The sequence below is a fragment of the Pteropus vampyrus genome, unplaced genomic scaffold (assembly GCF_000151845.1).
Source record: "Pteropus vampyrus isolate Shadow unplaced genomic scaffold, Pvam_2.0 Scaffold172, whole genome shotgun sequence".
In the NCBI taxonomy this organism is placed as follows: Eukaryota; Metazoa; Chordata; class Mammalia; order Chiroptera; family Pteropodidae; genus Pteropus; species Pteropus vampyrus.
In genome coordinates this window covers 1,577,460-1,593,700 of record NW_011888953.1, presented here as the reverse complement: position 1 = coordinate 1,593,700, position 16,241 = coordinate 1,577,460, and the positions used below count along the sequence as shown (strand labels likewise).

The window sequence follows — 16,241 nt, the reverse complement described above, 5'->3', positions numbered from 1 at the left end:
ATCTATGTTAGGAGCTACAGAGCAACTCGAAAGAAGTGTAAGATACGGTCCCTGACTTCAAGGCAATTACAGTCTAGTTGACAAGTCATACTTTACCACAGTACCCAAAACTTATTCTTCAAAACTCAATACAAGTACTTATTACACTAATTTTTTAAACATCTATTGCCCTAGGATGCTCTAAACTCCATAAGCGTAAGGGCAATCACCATCTAGACTACCACTTTATTTTCAATGCCAAGTGCATAGTAGCTGCACAATAAATATGTCTCAAATAGATGAATAAATGAATATATAATTGACATGTTAGAAACTTTTTTAAATGAGTATTATCTGAATTGTGTTTAGTGTAAATAAGCACAAAGGCTGAAGAGAGCTCTAAGGGCTTCATTGATGGGGAAAAGCTAATTACTATCTTTATATCCTCTATAAAGATTAAGACAAACCAAACACACCCAAATACAGGAGCTTAAAATGTCTACTTGGTTTGTTAATTAAAAGCTGACACTGCAGCTCCATAGCCCCACCGACCACGCCTCGCTCTCCCCCAGCTGTCTCCTCTGAGCTATGTTCTCCCCATACCAATTTGAGGAGAGTGGGAATACAGTTCCATTCTTAATTCCGCCACAACAGAAAACCAGGGTGTGAAGTGTAATAAATCATTAGTGAATTTGGAGATAGCATGAGTACAACCCACAGGAATCTACACTGTTAGTAGAGGTGGCCACTCAGAGCCACTGTGAAGGTCTGTTGAGGCTGGCAACACCTTTTCTGGTTATCTCAGAGTATGCAGGTGCCTGTACAGGCTGACTCATCCCTCATTTTGATATTGTGCAAATGCTACCAGGCCGTTAATGGATTGCGAAAGAGTTCATCCAAGCACTGTCACCAAGTTTAGGCTTTAAATTGTCCAACACATACATGTCTTCTCCCAAATTCATGATATAATAATTATCTGCAGTGGGGATGGGAATCCTCTTGCCACATGCTTAAAAGGCTGGTTTTCTTTTTTCCTTTGGATACACTTTCATTGTCCTTTTTTCTGATATTGCTGATAGAGTCCAATCGGTACTTCTCACATTTGTTTGATTTTCCCTTTCTTCTCTCAAAATTATTCCTATACTGCATACAGACATGAACTTTGTTCATTTTCTTGCTATTTAAAAAAAATTAGCTCAAATAAGTCAAACAGAAAAAGTTGAAAACCACATGGTATCACTTATATGTATGCTATAAATCTAAAAGCAACAAACAAACATGATAAACAGAAATTCATGGACATGGACTATGGGCAGTGAACACACAATGTAATATATATATGACTTACTGTTGAATTATACACTTGAAATTTATTGGATTTTGTGGATCAATGTCACCCCCAATAATTTTTAATAATAAAAAAAGAAAGAAAAAGAAAAAATTAGCTCTATCGTGATTTCTATTTTCATTTCTGATATAATTGCACAACCCCACTTACAAGCACTCTCTATTATTTTCACCGCTTTTGCTCTATTGGATCATGATGAAATTAATGATATTTATAAAACACGACAAATAATTATGGGTCAAATGATGATCATGATGAAATTAATGATATTTATAAAACATGACAAAAAAAATGGGGTACAAGTGCCCCTGGGTTATATAAAAATGTTCCAAGGGTAAGCAAGCATGAGTAGTTTTAAAACAATGAATTTCCAGATCCTCAGCTTCATTCTGGGAATGAACCTGTAATAGACATATTTTCTGGACCCTGCCTTCCGTTACTATACACATGGAAATCCAAATGCAGCTTTTTACTTGTCTTCTGACGGCTGTCACCTACCAACCACTTCTCTGATTGCTTATTCATTCATATCATATACCTGCCACATTTAGATTAATGAGAATAAGCTACAATTAATATACCTTTTGTACACCTAGTATCCTCCACTTTTTTTGCTGTTGAATTCCACTGAAACCTATCTCATTCCAATAATCAATAATATCCAGATACAGATAATGTGCTAACATATCTATGAGCCTTTTTCAGAGGTTTCAATTCAATATGGCAACATAAAAGGATCCTAAACTCACCTCTTCCCATGAACACACTGAATCTACCACTACATATGAAACAATTCTCTCTGAAAAAGAAATAAAAATAAAAACTGGCTGACAACTCCTACTCAACAGGCTAACAAAAGAAGGTCCACACTGAAGTGTATAGAAGAAGCTGGGACACAATCTCACCATAAAATCCCCCTCTGGTCTAGGCAACCACAGTCGAGAGGGAACTTAGAACCACAAGCTTCTCCGAGGAGCAAAGGGTTTGAATCCCACATCATGCACCCCAACTTTTAAGACCAGCACCTGCGATGAGCCCCCCAAAATATGTAGTTTAGGAAACCAAGAGGGCTCACGTTGGGACTCACCCGTCCTAAGCAGGGTTCCAGCGCAGAAGCAGATGATGGAGAGGCTCCGGGGCTTCGTGTGTGACTCATTTGCTTGTCTTCCAGCTTTGGCCTGAAGGCAGGTCTCTGATGTGACACACATTTGCGGGCTTCCTACTGGGGAGCGCTCCAGGGATGGGCACTGGTGGCACCATCATCACACTATCCCTCTGCCCCACTACAGAGCACCAACGCCTCCTGGAAAGGAGGTTTTACACCTGTCTGGTGCTCGGTTTTCACATGCGGAAGCTTGTTTTACTTTCACACCACCAGTTTTACGTCTGCACACTTGTTTTATGCCTGGAGCTCCGGTTTTACTTCCGGAGCCCTAGTTTTACGGCTAAAGGCACTGTTTTACGTCGAGTCCCGATTTTACGTCAGGAGCCCCGTTTTACGTCTGGAGTACTAGTTTTTTTTAGTTTTTCCTCCAGAGCCCAGGTTTTCCATCTGGAGCCCTCATTTTACATCTGGAAAGCCAGTTTTTGTGACTTCCATCCAGGACACACTCAAGTCACCTGGCACTGACGGCCAGCAGGGCTTATACTTCTCGTCCCGTAGGACTGTACATATTTGCTTAAACCTTGTTCATATAAAGTTTACTTTTATGTTTATAAATATAATTATATAACTATAAATATTTGCAAAATAAGTTGCTTTCTGTTATAATAACGTTAAATCTATACAGAATAAAATTTTTTCTTAGAGCTATCAAAGAAATATTAATTTCTAATTTCAATTCGTTTATATACATAATTTTTGCAAAGTATATGTGATCAATATAAGATAGTCAAGCACAAAAAATTACAGTAGATTATGTTTTGTAGGGTAAGTTGAATGGAAATGAGGTCTAGAGGAAATGGAATGGTATAAAATATTAAAATAATCTTGTTCACATATTTTTAATGTGGCATTGTGGCTATTGAATTGGTATATTAAGAATCCATTGAAAAAATTTTTAAGCAATCTGATAGTTTGTTTTAATGTTAATATTTACAATTGGCCAGAAAATACATTTTCAATAACTTAAACTTAGAGTAAAATATTTTAGCTGTTAATCTAATGTGGAAGAAACACATAGATTTTTTTCAGTATTGTTTTGATGTGTAAGCAAAGAATCTGCAATGTTTTTAACTTGTGACTTTATTCAGATGAGATGTAGGTTGGAGGTGAACTATCAGGTTATAGTCGTAGCTGGCTTTGTTAACTCTCATAGTGGTGGCTAACTTGATAATGCTTTGTTTTATTGATTCTCCTTGAAAAAAGGAAATGATAGGCTCAGAGTACCCAACTGTCAATCTAAAGAAAGCTGTGAAAGCCAGAGGGCTAACATAGACGCTTTGAAGGAGACTCATCTCTTGCAGCTACAGGTCAAACTGTTGAATATTAGGCACAGAATCTAATTCTAAAGATAGCAAGATTGCAAAAGAAACTAAATATAGGCTTGAGCCCAAGCCCTTGTAAGAAAAATGGGCTACTCTGAGATGTGGGGTGAGGATGTTTCCTGGATGAATCAGAGAATCTTCATCTCTCATATTTCCCTAAACTCTCCATGAAGCCAAAAGTGAAAGAAAGAAGCCTGGGCACCCTGCAAGGCCTTTATTTGATGCAGGTGCCTTAGAAGCTGATGCATGCCCTCAAGAGCCACCATCCCTCATTACTCCTAGGCCAATAACAAGGTCAGGTCTTAGCACAGCTGACATAGTCATACACAGCCCATACTCTGGGAGGAAATAGCTTACACTTGAAGGAATCACAGTACGTAGCTAAAATGTACCATAGGAACTGAGAGAACACATGCAGGAGTAGATCTTGAAAGTGTTGGTCCGAGGGAAGAGATATAAAACCAGATAAGGGAGAATTTATTGAAAAGGAGGACCACTATTAATACACTGCTGGGATCCTTTCTTGAAATTTAGATATGATAGGTCCATAGGAAATGAGATGAACATGCCAGAACTTCCTTGGCGTAGTACTAAGGGTCAGAAAGCTCAGGGAGGTTGGAATATTAAAGCAGATTTATTATGTAAGAATCCAACCCATGTCTATGTTCCCTGGGAGGGCCCAGAGGCTATCCCTTCACTAGAGCAAAAGAATGCATGGGTAGGGCATAAGGAGGATCTTTAAGAAACAGTGAGGGAAACACAGTACTGACAGCAGAAGATGGTACCATACAGTTCTGCTCCCTAGTGTCAAAAGGGATGACAAAATTCCAGACTAATAGAGATCAGCTGTTACCATTTAATCGTGGATGTAGTTACCAAGACATGAGGTCAGAAGTGCATTGAGGTAATTTGTTGATTTGCTGATAGAATGATAGAAATAATACATTCAGGATCAGATCCAGAAGGCACCAGTAAATTATATAAAAAGGCAGCCCTGACTCCTATGTCACATAGCTTTGTTGTACTAACACCAATCCCTCAACTTATATATGTCTCGTGGGAAAGGCAGACCTTATCAGTAGGTTGGAAGAGACCACTTCTCCCTCTTTGGTGACTCAGCTAAGGCATTAGCTAGAAGAAAACACTACAGGACTAAGATGTTGTTCTCAATAATGTGATGTATATGCTGAACCAACAGCTAAAAAACGATACTATATTCTCAATAGCTATAAGGCATGGGTCTCAGGAGCAAGGAGTAGAAATCAGATTGGTTCTTCTCAGCATCACCCCCAGTGTTCCATTTGCAGAATGTGGGCCTCTTGCCTCCCACACTGGGGCATTTCTGTTGATGACAAAAGCAAGGGACACCATAGGAACCTACTTGGTGTCCACATATGCACTCGGAAGTATAGGAGAGTTACTCTTTGTGAGGAAAAACTTTGACCAGTGGGGGTTAACTAATGAAAAAACATTTCCCCTAAGATGCATTTCATTCTGTTCCTCAGAAGCTTCCTGGAACTGAACAACCTTTCTTTCTCATAGTGGTTCTAACTTGATAACACTTCCTTGTGTGGACTTCCCCTTCTCGTTCGCTTCAGTAGGCCTTTCCCTCACTCCTGCACTCCGCATAAACAGTCCACAGTAAAGTACTCAGGCCCTCCTTTCTGAAGAAATCTAAGTAGGAAAGGTCCTGTGCTAGCAGTTTACCTAGAAAAAATTAAATTCACCCCCAAACATTACTAGCCTTCCCTCTGCTAGAAACAGGCTTCTAGCAATCTTCTTTCTCTCTCTCTTTTTTTTTTTTGTAATATATTAAGGTACAACTTACATACAATGGAGTGCACAGATCTTAATTGTACAGCTCAATGCATTTTTAAATTTGTATATCTTTCTTGCCAACAAACTTTAAAGTTAAATTCTCTCGCCCCAAAATAACTTAAACTCATATCTTCACAGGTGCTTCATTACATGTGGATCTATTCTCTTCTTTCTATAAGTGAAATACCACTGCTCTAGCTCAGGCCTCAGCATCTCTCACTACAGCAATCTTCCAATGGGCTTCCTCCGGTGTTAACTTCTTTTAATTGGTCCTTCGCTGCCACCAGAATAAGTTATCTCAATGACAAACCTGAACTTGTTCACTCTCCTGCCTAAAGTTCTTCAATGGCTCCTCATTTCTTAAAAGATGACACTGAGCTTCTTTATCTTGGTACCTAAGGCCTTTCAGGATCCGACCTCTGCTTACCTTTCTAATCTCATTTTCTGCCACTCCTCAGCAGTTCTTGCCTTAATACCATCTACCACCTCCTACATTGGCCTTGCAGTTATCCCAGCTAGAATGACCTCTTCTTCATTTTGCACTGCCCCTCACCTCTGCCTATCTACTTGAATAAATTTTCCTCACTGATTTTACCTCAGATTGTAGCTGTCTCATGCCAGAAGCCTCATCTTGTTTCCTCGTCCCAAGCCACAACTGCTCTGTTACAGGCATCGTCCCAGCCTGAGGCCTGGTTACCCACAGGTGAGTCACTGCTGAGCTATTCTCACCGATGGCTCATGGCGCCACAGATCCCAATCTACTGGGTTCTAGTTTTCCATGTCCCTGGTATTGTCTTAGTTACTATCTACTTGTTCATGTCTCTGCTTGATATTCTAGTTCCTCAAAGTCTAGGTCTTCCACCCTTTATCCTCATCTTCTAGAAACTATGTCTCTGATCCCTGATGGCTGCCTGCCAACTGCACCTGGGTTAATTGCTTGACCTTTGAATCTCTATGAGTCACCTGCCCCAGATCTTGGGCTTGGTTTGGACCAAAGGTGTGTGCCATCTGTCCTTCCTACCTTTGGGCCTGGCATCCAGTTTTGTACCTTCCTTCGGACTCATTTTATATCGATTTTCCTGTATGTAATTATAATCCTAACCCTCCCCTGATCAGTTTTGCCTTTCAGAACTTAAAGTAATTCAAAGCAGAACAAAGCTTTGGAGTGAATTCAGAGGTAGTAACTCTCTCAGAGTGGACTCAGCAATTCGCCAAATTTTCTGAGAGTTCGGTGAGAGAAGGCCAACAAGCTCTTACGAAGTCATCAGAAAGTGTACACTTACAAGATAACCACTTCGTAGTTCATTAGCCTCCCTCTAGGCTACCCGCCTTAAATTATTTCATTGACTTAATTTTTTAAATGACCTAAAATGCAAACCATTTTTGCTTCCCCCAACATCTCTGAAATCGTATTGGTAGGAAAAGTTGAAACTTTGTCCCAAAGAAGACTGGGGCATTATTTACATATTTATATGTTAGCAATGTTTCCTTTATGTTCAGCATAAATTTGTTTGTGTTTCCCTAACTCATCTGCATCCTTCCTTCAAGTAATAAATGACTTCCCAATTTAACAAGCCCTCCTTATTGCACACAGGGTAACATTTGGTACATCATGTATGGTTGTCCCCTGCTTTGATGGATATCGTGGAATTTAGCTACTTGCTCCAAGATTTCCTTCCTTGCTTCTCCTCTTTTAATTCCCTGAAAAACTAAGGCAGGGATTAATATAGATGTTCACGCTATTTTCTCCTCAGTCGTTTCTAAAGCACAACAGGAAAATGGTCAACCAGGTCGTTTTAGGATCTTTGGCTATCTTTTTAAAGAAAAGCTTTCCCCCTCATTTCCTTGTTGTTGTTTAGTTGTTGTAAAGTTTACTAAGTCACAGATTGTTTGATCTGCAACTTTTCATGGGAGAGAATTGTGTTTTGCTGAGTAAAGTACAGCATGCTCCATTCTCTATTTAAAGATGAGATATTGATTGATTTTTTTAATGATATTTGCGTTGGGAATATATATTACTGCTGAATTATTTTTTTTCAAATTGAACACTTCACAAATGGATTCAAAATGGTCCTTAATGGATTAAAATACTTCTGAAGAGTACATTATCTATAACAACAAAATAAATCACCAGTATGTGAATAAAATCACCAGTATGTGAAGATATTGATTATATCTTCTTTCCCCCATTAATTTGAACTTTACATCTAGTGTTTCAGTGTCTGTGTAATGGGATGGCATTATGTCCACACTGATTCCAGCCTAAAAATGTTTTCAATTAAAATTTCATCATAAAAAGTATTCTTTGTTTCAGTGATAAGGGGCTAAAAACAAAAGCTAAAGTGACATTTTCAAAATAATTCGTTTGATATTGGTAGCTTATCCATGACTTTGTCATAAACTCAGGACAATCTCATTGAAAAATTATCTCTTGAGCTGCCACAAAATAGTGGAGAAAATAGATTTTCATCTCGCTCATAAGCATTAGCTCTTGATTCAACCACAAAGGAATTTAAAAACATTCATAAAACTTATCTCAGCCTATGGAGAAAGGTGCTTATGTAACTCGTGTTCTCTCACTTAGACCACATGAACGAACTTTTTTTTATATTGCAATTTCAGTCAAGGGTCCTGGAAACAATATCCTAGTTATCCTCTTCATCATAATCATCATCACCATTACCACCTGTGTGTGCTCAACCATAAGATGGGTAGAACAAGACTGAAACCAGGGATTTTCAAAGGGTTGACTCTAAAGAAAGAGGGTGGAAATATAGTACCAAAGTAATATAGTTCCAAAATCAAAAGGAAGGGTGTCAAAGCTGAGGCTGGTTATCAGGTATCCAGTATAAAGACAGTAAGAACCAAGTGAGAGAAACACAGCTGATACAAGATCCTGTTTCTTGACTTCTGAACCATGGCTTTTTCATGGCGATTATCATCAACTATGACAGGATATATAGTGCCAGAATGGGTACATATTTACATTTTAGGAGAACAAAAGAAAATGACACTAATATTAAAAGAAAAAAATGTTACCAGGGAAGAAAAATAAGAGAGACAGTCATAAAGAAAGGTTATACTTGGAGTCAAATCCCTGTTAAATCCTATAAAAGTGATGACACATTGGGTTAAATTATATACACTTCAAAACAAGCTTTTGTAGTATTGATGCTATTCATCTTATGTTACGGAGGAGGAATTAGGCTCAGAAAGTTTAAGCAATATGCCCAAGATCATGCAGCTGAGAGTAATGAAGGAGAATTGAATACCATGTTCAATGGACGCAAAGGTCATCTGTTCTAGTACAGATGCTAGTGGTCCTCAAACTGAGCTCATATTACTATCACATAAAGATCTCTGAAAAAGTACCTGTGCCTGGGCACCATTCAGGGTCAGCTGAATATAAATCTCTAAGAGAGCTGAACATCATTGTTTTTAAAAAGTCCGCTGTGTAATTACAATGTGTAATCGAGGTTGAAAACATTGTACTGGTAAAAGGCTACCTAAATGCTGTGAATTAATAGGCAGTAAAAAGGCCACCCATCCAGGACACAAAGTAACCAATATTTCCAAAGACCTTATTGATGGAGTTCCTGGAACTGGCCAAAACAAATATTTTTGGCCCGAAGCATATTAGCAGATGATTCCTTTCAGCATGTTTATAGCTAATCATAGCTCAAGAAGGAAGTTGAAAAACAATGATAAGTGGATATAACTTCCTGATAAAAACTCAGAATTGCATAGATATTTCCTGTAGGAAATATCTAAGTTAATTAGGGCATAAGAATTCACTTGAAAGGGCACTGCAAGAAAATAAACGGAGCTTAAAATTTGTCAGTCCCCTTTGCAATAAGGCCTCTTTACATTCTGGACAGTAAATAGTAAAAATATCATTCATTTCCAGGCTTTCAGAGGGAGAAGGGGAGGATTGACTAGATGATGTCTGGGGATTGGTCAGGAAGTAAAATTATTCCGTGTGATACCATCATGGTTGATGCATGACATGCATTTGTCAAAACCCCTATAACTTTATAGAACAAACAATGAACCTTAATGTATACAAATTTTTTATTAAAAATTATTGGAGTAACATTAAGAAAATCACATAAGTTTCAAGTGTACAATTCAACAGTATGTCATTTATAGTTAGAAGGTCTGGGGAATCTCAGGAAGAACCCAGACTATGACAAGAGAACCTGTGTTACAAATGTATGAAATAACCTCACTGAAGGGGAGTAGAGGGGAAAAGGTGCTAATAGAAGTAAATTTAGAAATGGTGGAGTCTATAAGATTAAAGGCAAAGGAACTGCTGATAAACACTGTACTGTAATTGGTAAAGCTATTTCCTACAGGAGTACAGGGGTAAGGCATACCAATTCTGATTCTTCTGTACATATGTACTATAACTGAACAATAAATAAATGGATAGTAGATGATGGGAGCCAGGTTTCTTAACATTGGCGTGAGAAGTTATAGAAGAGCAAGGGGTAGGAGCTAGTGTGATCTGATGCCTTGCCCATGCCTCTAAATTTCCATGTGGACACCCACAGTAATGGTAATACACTGAGTCCTACTTCTTAAGTGACCTTGATTGTAGCTTCCCAAATCTGAAAACAGAAATTTGAATAAGTTTCATTACTCAAAATATGTATGCCTTATCTACTGGGGTGTATGTTATGTTTTTTAAGATTTTAAATTGTGATATTCAAATAAGTTTTAGTGGATTCTATGATATCTGACAATTAGTGAAGATTGTCTAGAAGATTTAATAATAAAAATTTCAAAAATCAACTTCTTGGCAACTTAAGAAGCTAAATTTCAAGGAAGTTCTCACTGGGGAAAGATTATGCGAAGTTTCTTTTCAATTAATTCATATTAGATATGTCAGCAAAGCACCTAAAATTGGCCATTGTGTCCAATACCTGCCTTGTTTCTGACTCTTGGGCGGGACGCAGTGGGTAAGGCTGTGAGAAGATTAGGGTTTTGTTCTCCCCTTCAGCATCGCTCATGCAGGGGCTCCTTTGCATGTCACCTCTCTCTCAGTTCTGCATGGGAGAAGATGAGAATGCAATTAAAATCTTAAGTTACCATAAAATAGAAAAGCCTGCATTACAAATCCTAAAATCTTATCTTATTTTACTGGAATTTTAATTACCTTTTGATATTTAGTTCCTGTGAACTGGTTTGAAGTGTACAGACTTGAGAAATTTTAGACAGCTAGATTTATGGTTTGATTTGGATATGCATAAAATGAAATACATTTTCCAATGTATTTTCCTTCTCAAATTCTTTTGAAATTTAAGTACGATACCTATCCCAGGCAGCAAATTACCTAGAACTAGAATATTAGGGCAAGACTGAACTTTACAAATCATCTTACCTACTTCCTCTTCCCCTTTTGACTGTTGGGGAAAAAAATGCCCAAACTGAGTTGTTACTTCTGAGCTCCCACTTTATGATAGGCATTGTACCAGATGTTGAATATATGTTATATCATCTAGTCTGCTCAATGACTTCATGAAGAATTCAATATTCCCTAGTTTAAAAACAAGCAAACTAAATTACAAAATGTTAAGTAAAATAACTGAGACACTCTGGAAATAAAATCTTTATGGAAACTGGAACTCAGATCTGTGATTCAAAGGCTGTGTTCTCTCTCTAACACCATACAACTCAAAGAGGTGACGGGCTGTTAAGCCAGTAAGTCCACTGCAAACTTTTCATTAACCTCTAATTAAACATAATATTTCCTGCTATTATAAATATAAATTAGTAGCCACTGGTAGCCACAGGTTTTAAGGTACCTATAATTTTATCTCCATTAGAAATCGCGAATATTTTGATATCACAGTATAGCTGTTGCAAATACCTGAAAATATTATTTGTGCTCATTATTGATATGAAGTTATGTGGTCATTGTCTGTGTATTAGGTCTTGTTTTTAATAAATTAATAAAGCAAATTTCACAAATCTTTAAAAATATTGATAAATGTCTTTCAAATAACATTGGTTTTTCACTGAAATTTTAAGTGTTTGATTTTATGTATTAAAAATTCTATTCTGCAAAGAGACCTAAAGATTTCACAGTACTGCCCAAAAGTTTTTTTACACACTAATAAGATTAAAAACTACTAACCTAAGGCCATGTAATTAGGAACATTTTAATACGTGATGACATAAAAATTGGTTTTGTTTATTGTATTTTGATTGAATGAAGACATCAGTTCTACTAGTCAATAATCCCCAAACTGGGCATCACATATTTCTCAAGTAATTTCTCATAATATATACTCTGTGAAAGGATCTCTTTTGGTAAGCTTATAAATCAGCCTTTCGTATTTGTATCATCAGAAGAAATTCGATCATTCTCTGCCACTTTACCTGTTCTTAAATACTTCGCCTTACACAGAGCAGGTAGGTCTGTGGTGAGATTTCAGGGATACTAGGAAGGGCTTTGTTTTCATCTTCCTTCTTCCTCTACTAGATTCATGCTAATTACTGATGCCTGTAACTCCTTTAGATATTTAGGATTTAGGAGAGTCCCTTAGAAAATTTTTGTATTATAATTAGGGATAAGAATTAATAGTTAAATGCCCTCTAGCAGGAAAACAATTATTAACAATCACACAGAGGCATAAATATGTGACAACAGACATTTGCACAAAGAAGTTTTCATAGGAGATCTGTGCAATAAAAAAGCATCAAGCCTTTCCGCCTGGCCGCAGCCATCCGGTAAGCCGAGGTGGGCGCTTACAAGTACATGCAGGGGCTGTGGAGGAAGAAGCAGTCCGAGGTCACGCGCTCACTTCTCAGGGTGCGCTGCTGGCAGTACTGCCAGCTCCCCTCTCTCCACAGGGCGCCCCGCCCCACCCAGCCCAATAAAGCGCGCAGGCTGGGATACCAGGCCAAGCAAGATTGTGTTATATACAGGATTCACGTGCGCTGCAGTTGCTGCAAACGCCCAGGTCCTATGGGTGCAACCTACGGCAAGCCTGTCCATCACGGTGTTCGCCAGCTACAGTTTGCCCCAAGCCGAGGAGCGAGCTGGACGCCACTGCGGGGCTATGAGAGCCCTGAATTCTTACTGGGTTGGTGAAGATTCCATATACAAATTTTTTGAGGTTATCCTCATTGATCCATTCCATAAAGCTATCAGACGGAATCCTGACACTCAGTGGATCACCAAAATAGTCCACAAGCACAGGGAGATGCGAGGGCTGACGTCTGCAGACCGCAAGAACCGGAGCCTCGGAAAGGGCCACAAGTTCCACCATCCTTTTATTGGTTCTCGCCATGCAGCTTGGAGAAGGAGCAACACTGTCCAGCTAAACTGTTACCACTAATGTAATGTTTGTAAAATTCTTACCTAATAAATAATTTAGGACAATCAAAGGAAAAAAAAAGGCATCAAGGAAGTAGGATGAGAACACAGCAAGAGAAACAGCACCAAGGTCGTTCTCAACTTTGCCTGCAGTTGGCCCTAAACATCAATGATTCACTTCTAGTTGTTATAATTTCCAGTTCGTGGGTTTGTCATGTGTCAACAGGAGTATTAATATGGTGCTTCCCACCTACGTACAGGCTGTGTGGTGAAGACTGCCAGCCTCCTGGGTACCAAACACTTTCCATTCACTCAAGCAAATGTCATAGGCCACAATCAGTGATGGCAAAACCATCTCTTCATTAGGATGGATCTCACCATGACTGTCCTTTCTTTCTCTCATAATACAATTCCTCAATCCCTAGTCTTCCCACAACACAGGAAGAATGCAATTACATGTGCTTTTAGTCTGACTCATTTTCTGATGGTAACAATCAGTATTTAAGCTAATTAGAAAGATTCTTTTGATGTCTTTTATTTCATTCATAATTAGCCTCCTGCTGTATATTTCTTTAAAAAATAAACTCCCAGCCAGTGGTGGGAAGAGAAGGAACAATTTTGCTATCCTTAATTTCTATCTAGTTTCAGGGAATTGTTCATCATCTGGCTGTTTCTCCCTTGAAGACCTTATAAAATGGAAGATGTTTGGATAAAGAGATTCAGTTACTACGAGCAGCCTTTAATAATAGAATTCTGAGTCCAAGTCCAAAGGGGGATCTGATATGAGAAAGGTCAAAAGTCCCAGAATGCTCTCTCTCTTTTGGGCCAGTTTCCTGTTTTCATCAAGTCTCAATTGAAATTCAAGTTAAATTTCCAGACTCCAGCACCTTGGTACAGATGAATTTAGCAATTAGTCAACATCAGGAAGCAAGACCATTGGGAATGGACAAAGACATGGGTAAAATTAGATGTAAAGCAGAGGGTGGAGATTCTGCTGGAGAAGCATGTGGTGAGAGGTGCTGTTCAGTTTAAAGAAAGGAGAGAACAGGAGGGCCTTACAAAGGTATGCAAGAGATGAACCCTCCCCCAAAGAAAGTCTTTGGCATTTTAATTAACCACTGGCTTTAGTAATTAAATGACTACTATTCTGAAGCTTGAAACAGGGGAACTCAGAGTATTAATTTCCGTTTTTTTTTTTCTAACAGGGCAACATTAGTGCCTGTCAATGTCAGCCTGGACCAAGAGGGTGAGCGTGGTCAGCAGCAAACCCAAGGTCAGACTATTCACAAGTTCTCCAAGATAGCTCATGGCTGGAATTCATTTGGTCAACATTTTAGGCAAACCTACAGAGAATCCTACAGAGAATGCTATGGTGTGATCCTTGCCCTTAAAGGTGCTCGCAATCTTGGATAGAAAGGAAGTGCTTGGGCCACTCACAGACACTGACACAGTGACACAGTTTGGCTTAGTCTCTGTGGGTGAGGTTCACAGAGCACTGCAGATGGGGCTCACCAAAAGAGGGCCTCTGTGGCCTCAGCAGGAAGCACCATTTATATATGTCAGGATGACACCACAGATAGAGTTTACTATCTTGTGTGTGCAGACGTGGCTGAAAAAAAAAAAAAAATCTCTTCGATGCCTGTATGTGAAGACTGATATTCAATTTTAGCTGCAGAAACTGTTGCTGTTCCAGATGTCAGGGGTTTCCGGCCCACGTTCTGAGTTGGGCTCCTTACTTTTGCTCAGACAATAAAAGCTAATTTTTTATCCAACTGTTGCAGACCATCTTTACTTACTCATGGAGATCCCCTAAAGTCAATAGCCACTGTCCTCATATCAAATTATGGGTCAAGGTATATTTTTAAAAAATTCTCAGCCTAGCTTCTATGTAGAATCCTCTCTCAATTTCCAGTTTCTGGGTTGTACAATTCCCCTCTGCTTCCACACAAATTTCACACTCCAGCACAAACACACCCTACCATCACCACCACCATATTGCTAAAGCTGTAAATATCCCCTAGGTGTACAGTGGGCCATAGCTTCAAGCAATGGAGCATATCGCCTTTCTGAATACCTTTTTTCTCTTCTTTGCTTAATGAAATCCTGTTCATCCCTCAAAACCCAGTTGAAGCATGACTGGCACTGTGACACCTCCATGCTAAAAATCATTCCTCTTCTATGTTGCCACATTTGGCTCTAACTTCCATTATAGCATTGATATCGCATTGAGTTGTATTGTTTCTGTATGTAAATCCTCTTCTAAAGATTCATGGTTATTTTTCCAGCACATAAAATGGTTCCTGACAAATAAATCGCTAATGAATTAATAGAGAAATTAATAGACTACTCCTCTGATAAAATCATTTCTCAGCAAGCATCAGTTTAGTGCTATCATACCAGCTGTATGACAAGACATCTGGGGGAGCATTTGAGATCTTGCTTTCTGGAATATGTCATCAGTTTGGTTCAAATAAACTGCTATAAAAATTTTTTAAAAGAGATATCTGGATGACCTAAACTTGTAATTTTAAGCCATCATTGTAGCTCAGAGATAAAACTGAAGATAGGGTTAAAAGTTTGGGTGCAGAGTTTTCATTTGAAGAAGCCTCAGAGTTCTTTTTTAAAAAATTAGAGTTTCTCCTCTACAGACTTCAATTTGCTCAATAACTTGATTTAATCATGTCCACATACTGTCTTTAAAAGACACAGTAAGGTCACTCTGAGCTTGATCCAGTTCAACAAGAACAGCAGGTGGTGATGCCCTTCATCACTTCTAACCTGCACCAATCACTACCCAGAAGCAAGAGAGAAGTTCAAGTCTTGATTGGTCCCTAACAACTATTACTGAACACTCTAAATACCTAACTCTGCAGTTGATCAATAACTGGTGGGATTCTAAGTGTTTACACTTGGAAAGGATCTAACAATCACCTGTTCTGGCTTACCCCCAAACTAAGAATCTTCTCTACAACATATGGGGCAGATGGTTGTCTACCTCTGCTTGCAAACATCTACAGACAAGAAGTTCCTTATTCTGTGAGCTATCTATGAAACTCTTTTAGGCAACTGTAGAGATTAATGAGCAAATATACATAAAGCATAGTACCTAATACATAGGAATTGCTCAATAAATGTTAATTATTGACATGATTCTCGTGATCAACTCTTAACTCTTTGTATTTTGCTGACAATTCCTTCCATTGTGAGAATTTGAATGGCCATGCCAAAGATGCTGTCTCCCATCCTCTGATGACAGAACAGTGCTGGGTTCTGTGACAAAGAGAG

At 38.6% G+C, this 16,241-nt stretch overlaps 1 protein-coding gene across 1 annotated transcript; it reads left to right on the top strand.

Moving 5' to 3' along the window:
- Nucleotides 1-2,567: 2,567 nt before the first annotated feature.
- Nucleotides 2,568-12,978, top strand: LOC105299108 (60S ribosomal protein L15-like). The gene is given in 5 exon segments (XM_011370705.1): nt 2,568-2,834; nt 6,233-6,335; nt 11,987-12,049; nt 12,373-12,661; nt 12,663-12,978. Coding segments are annotated over 5 exon segments (1,038 nt in total).
- Nucleotides 12,979-16,241: the final 3,263 nt, after the last annotated feature.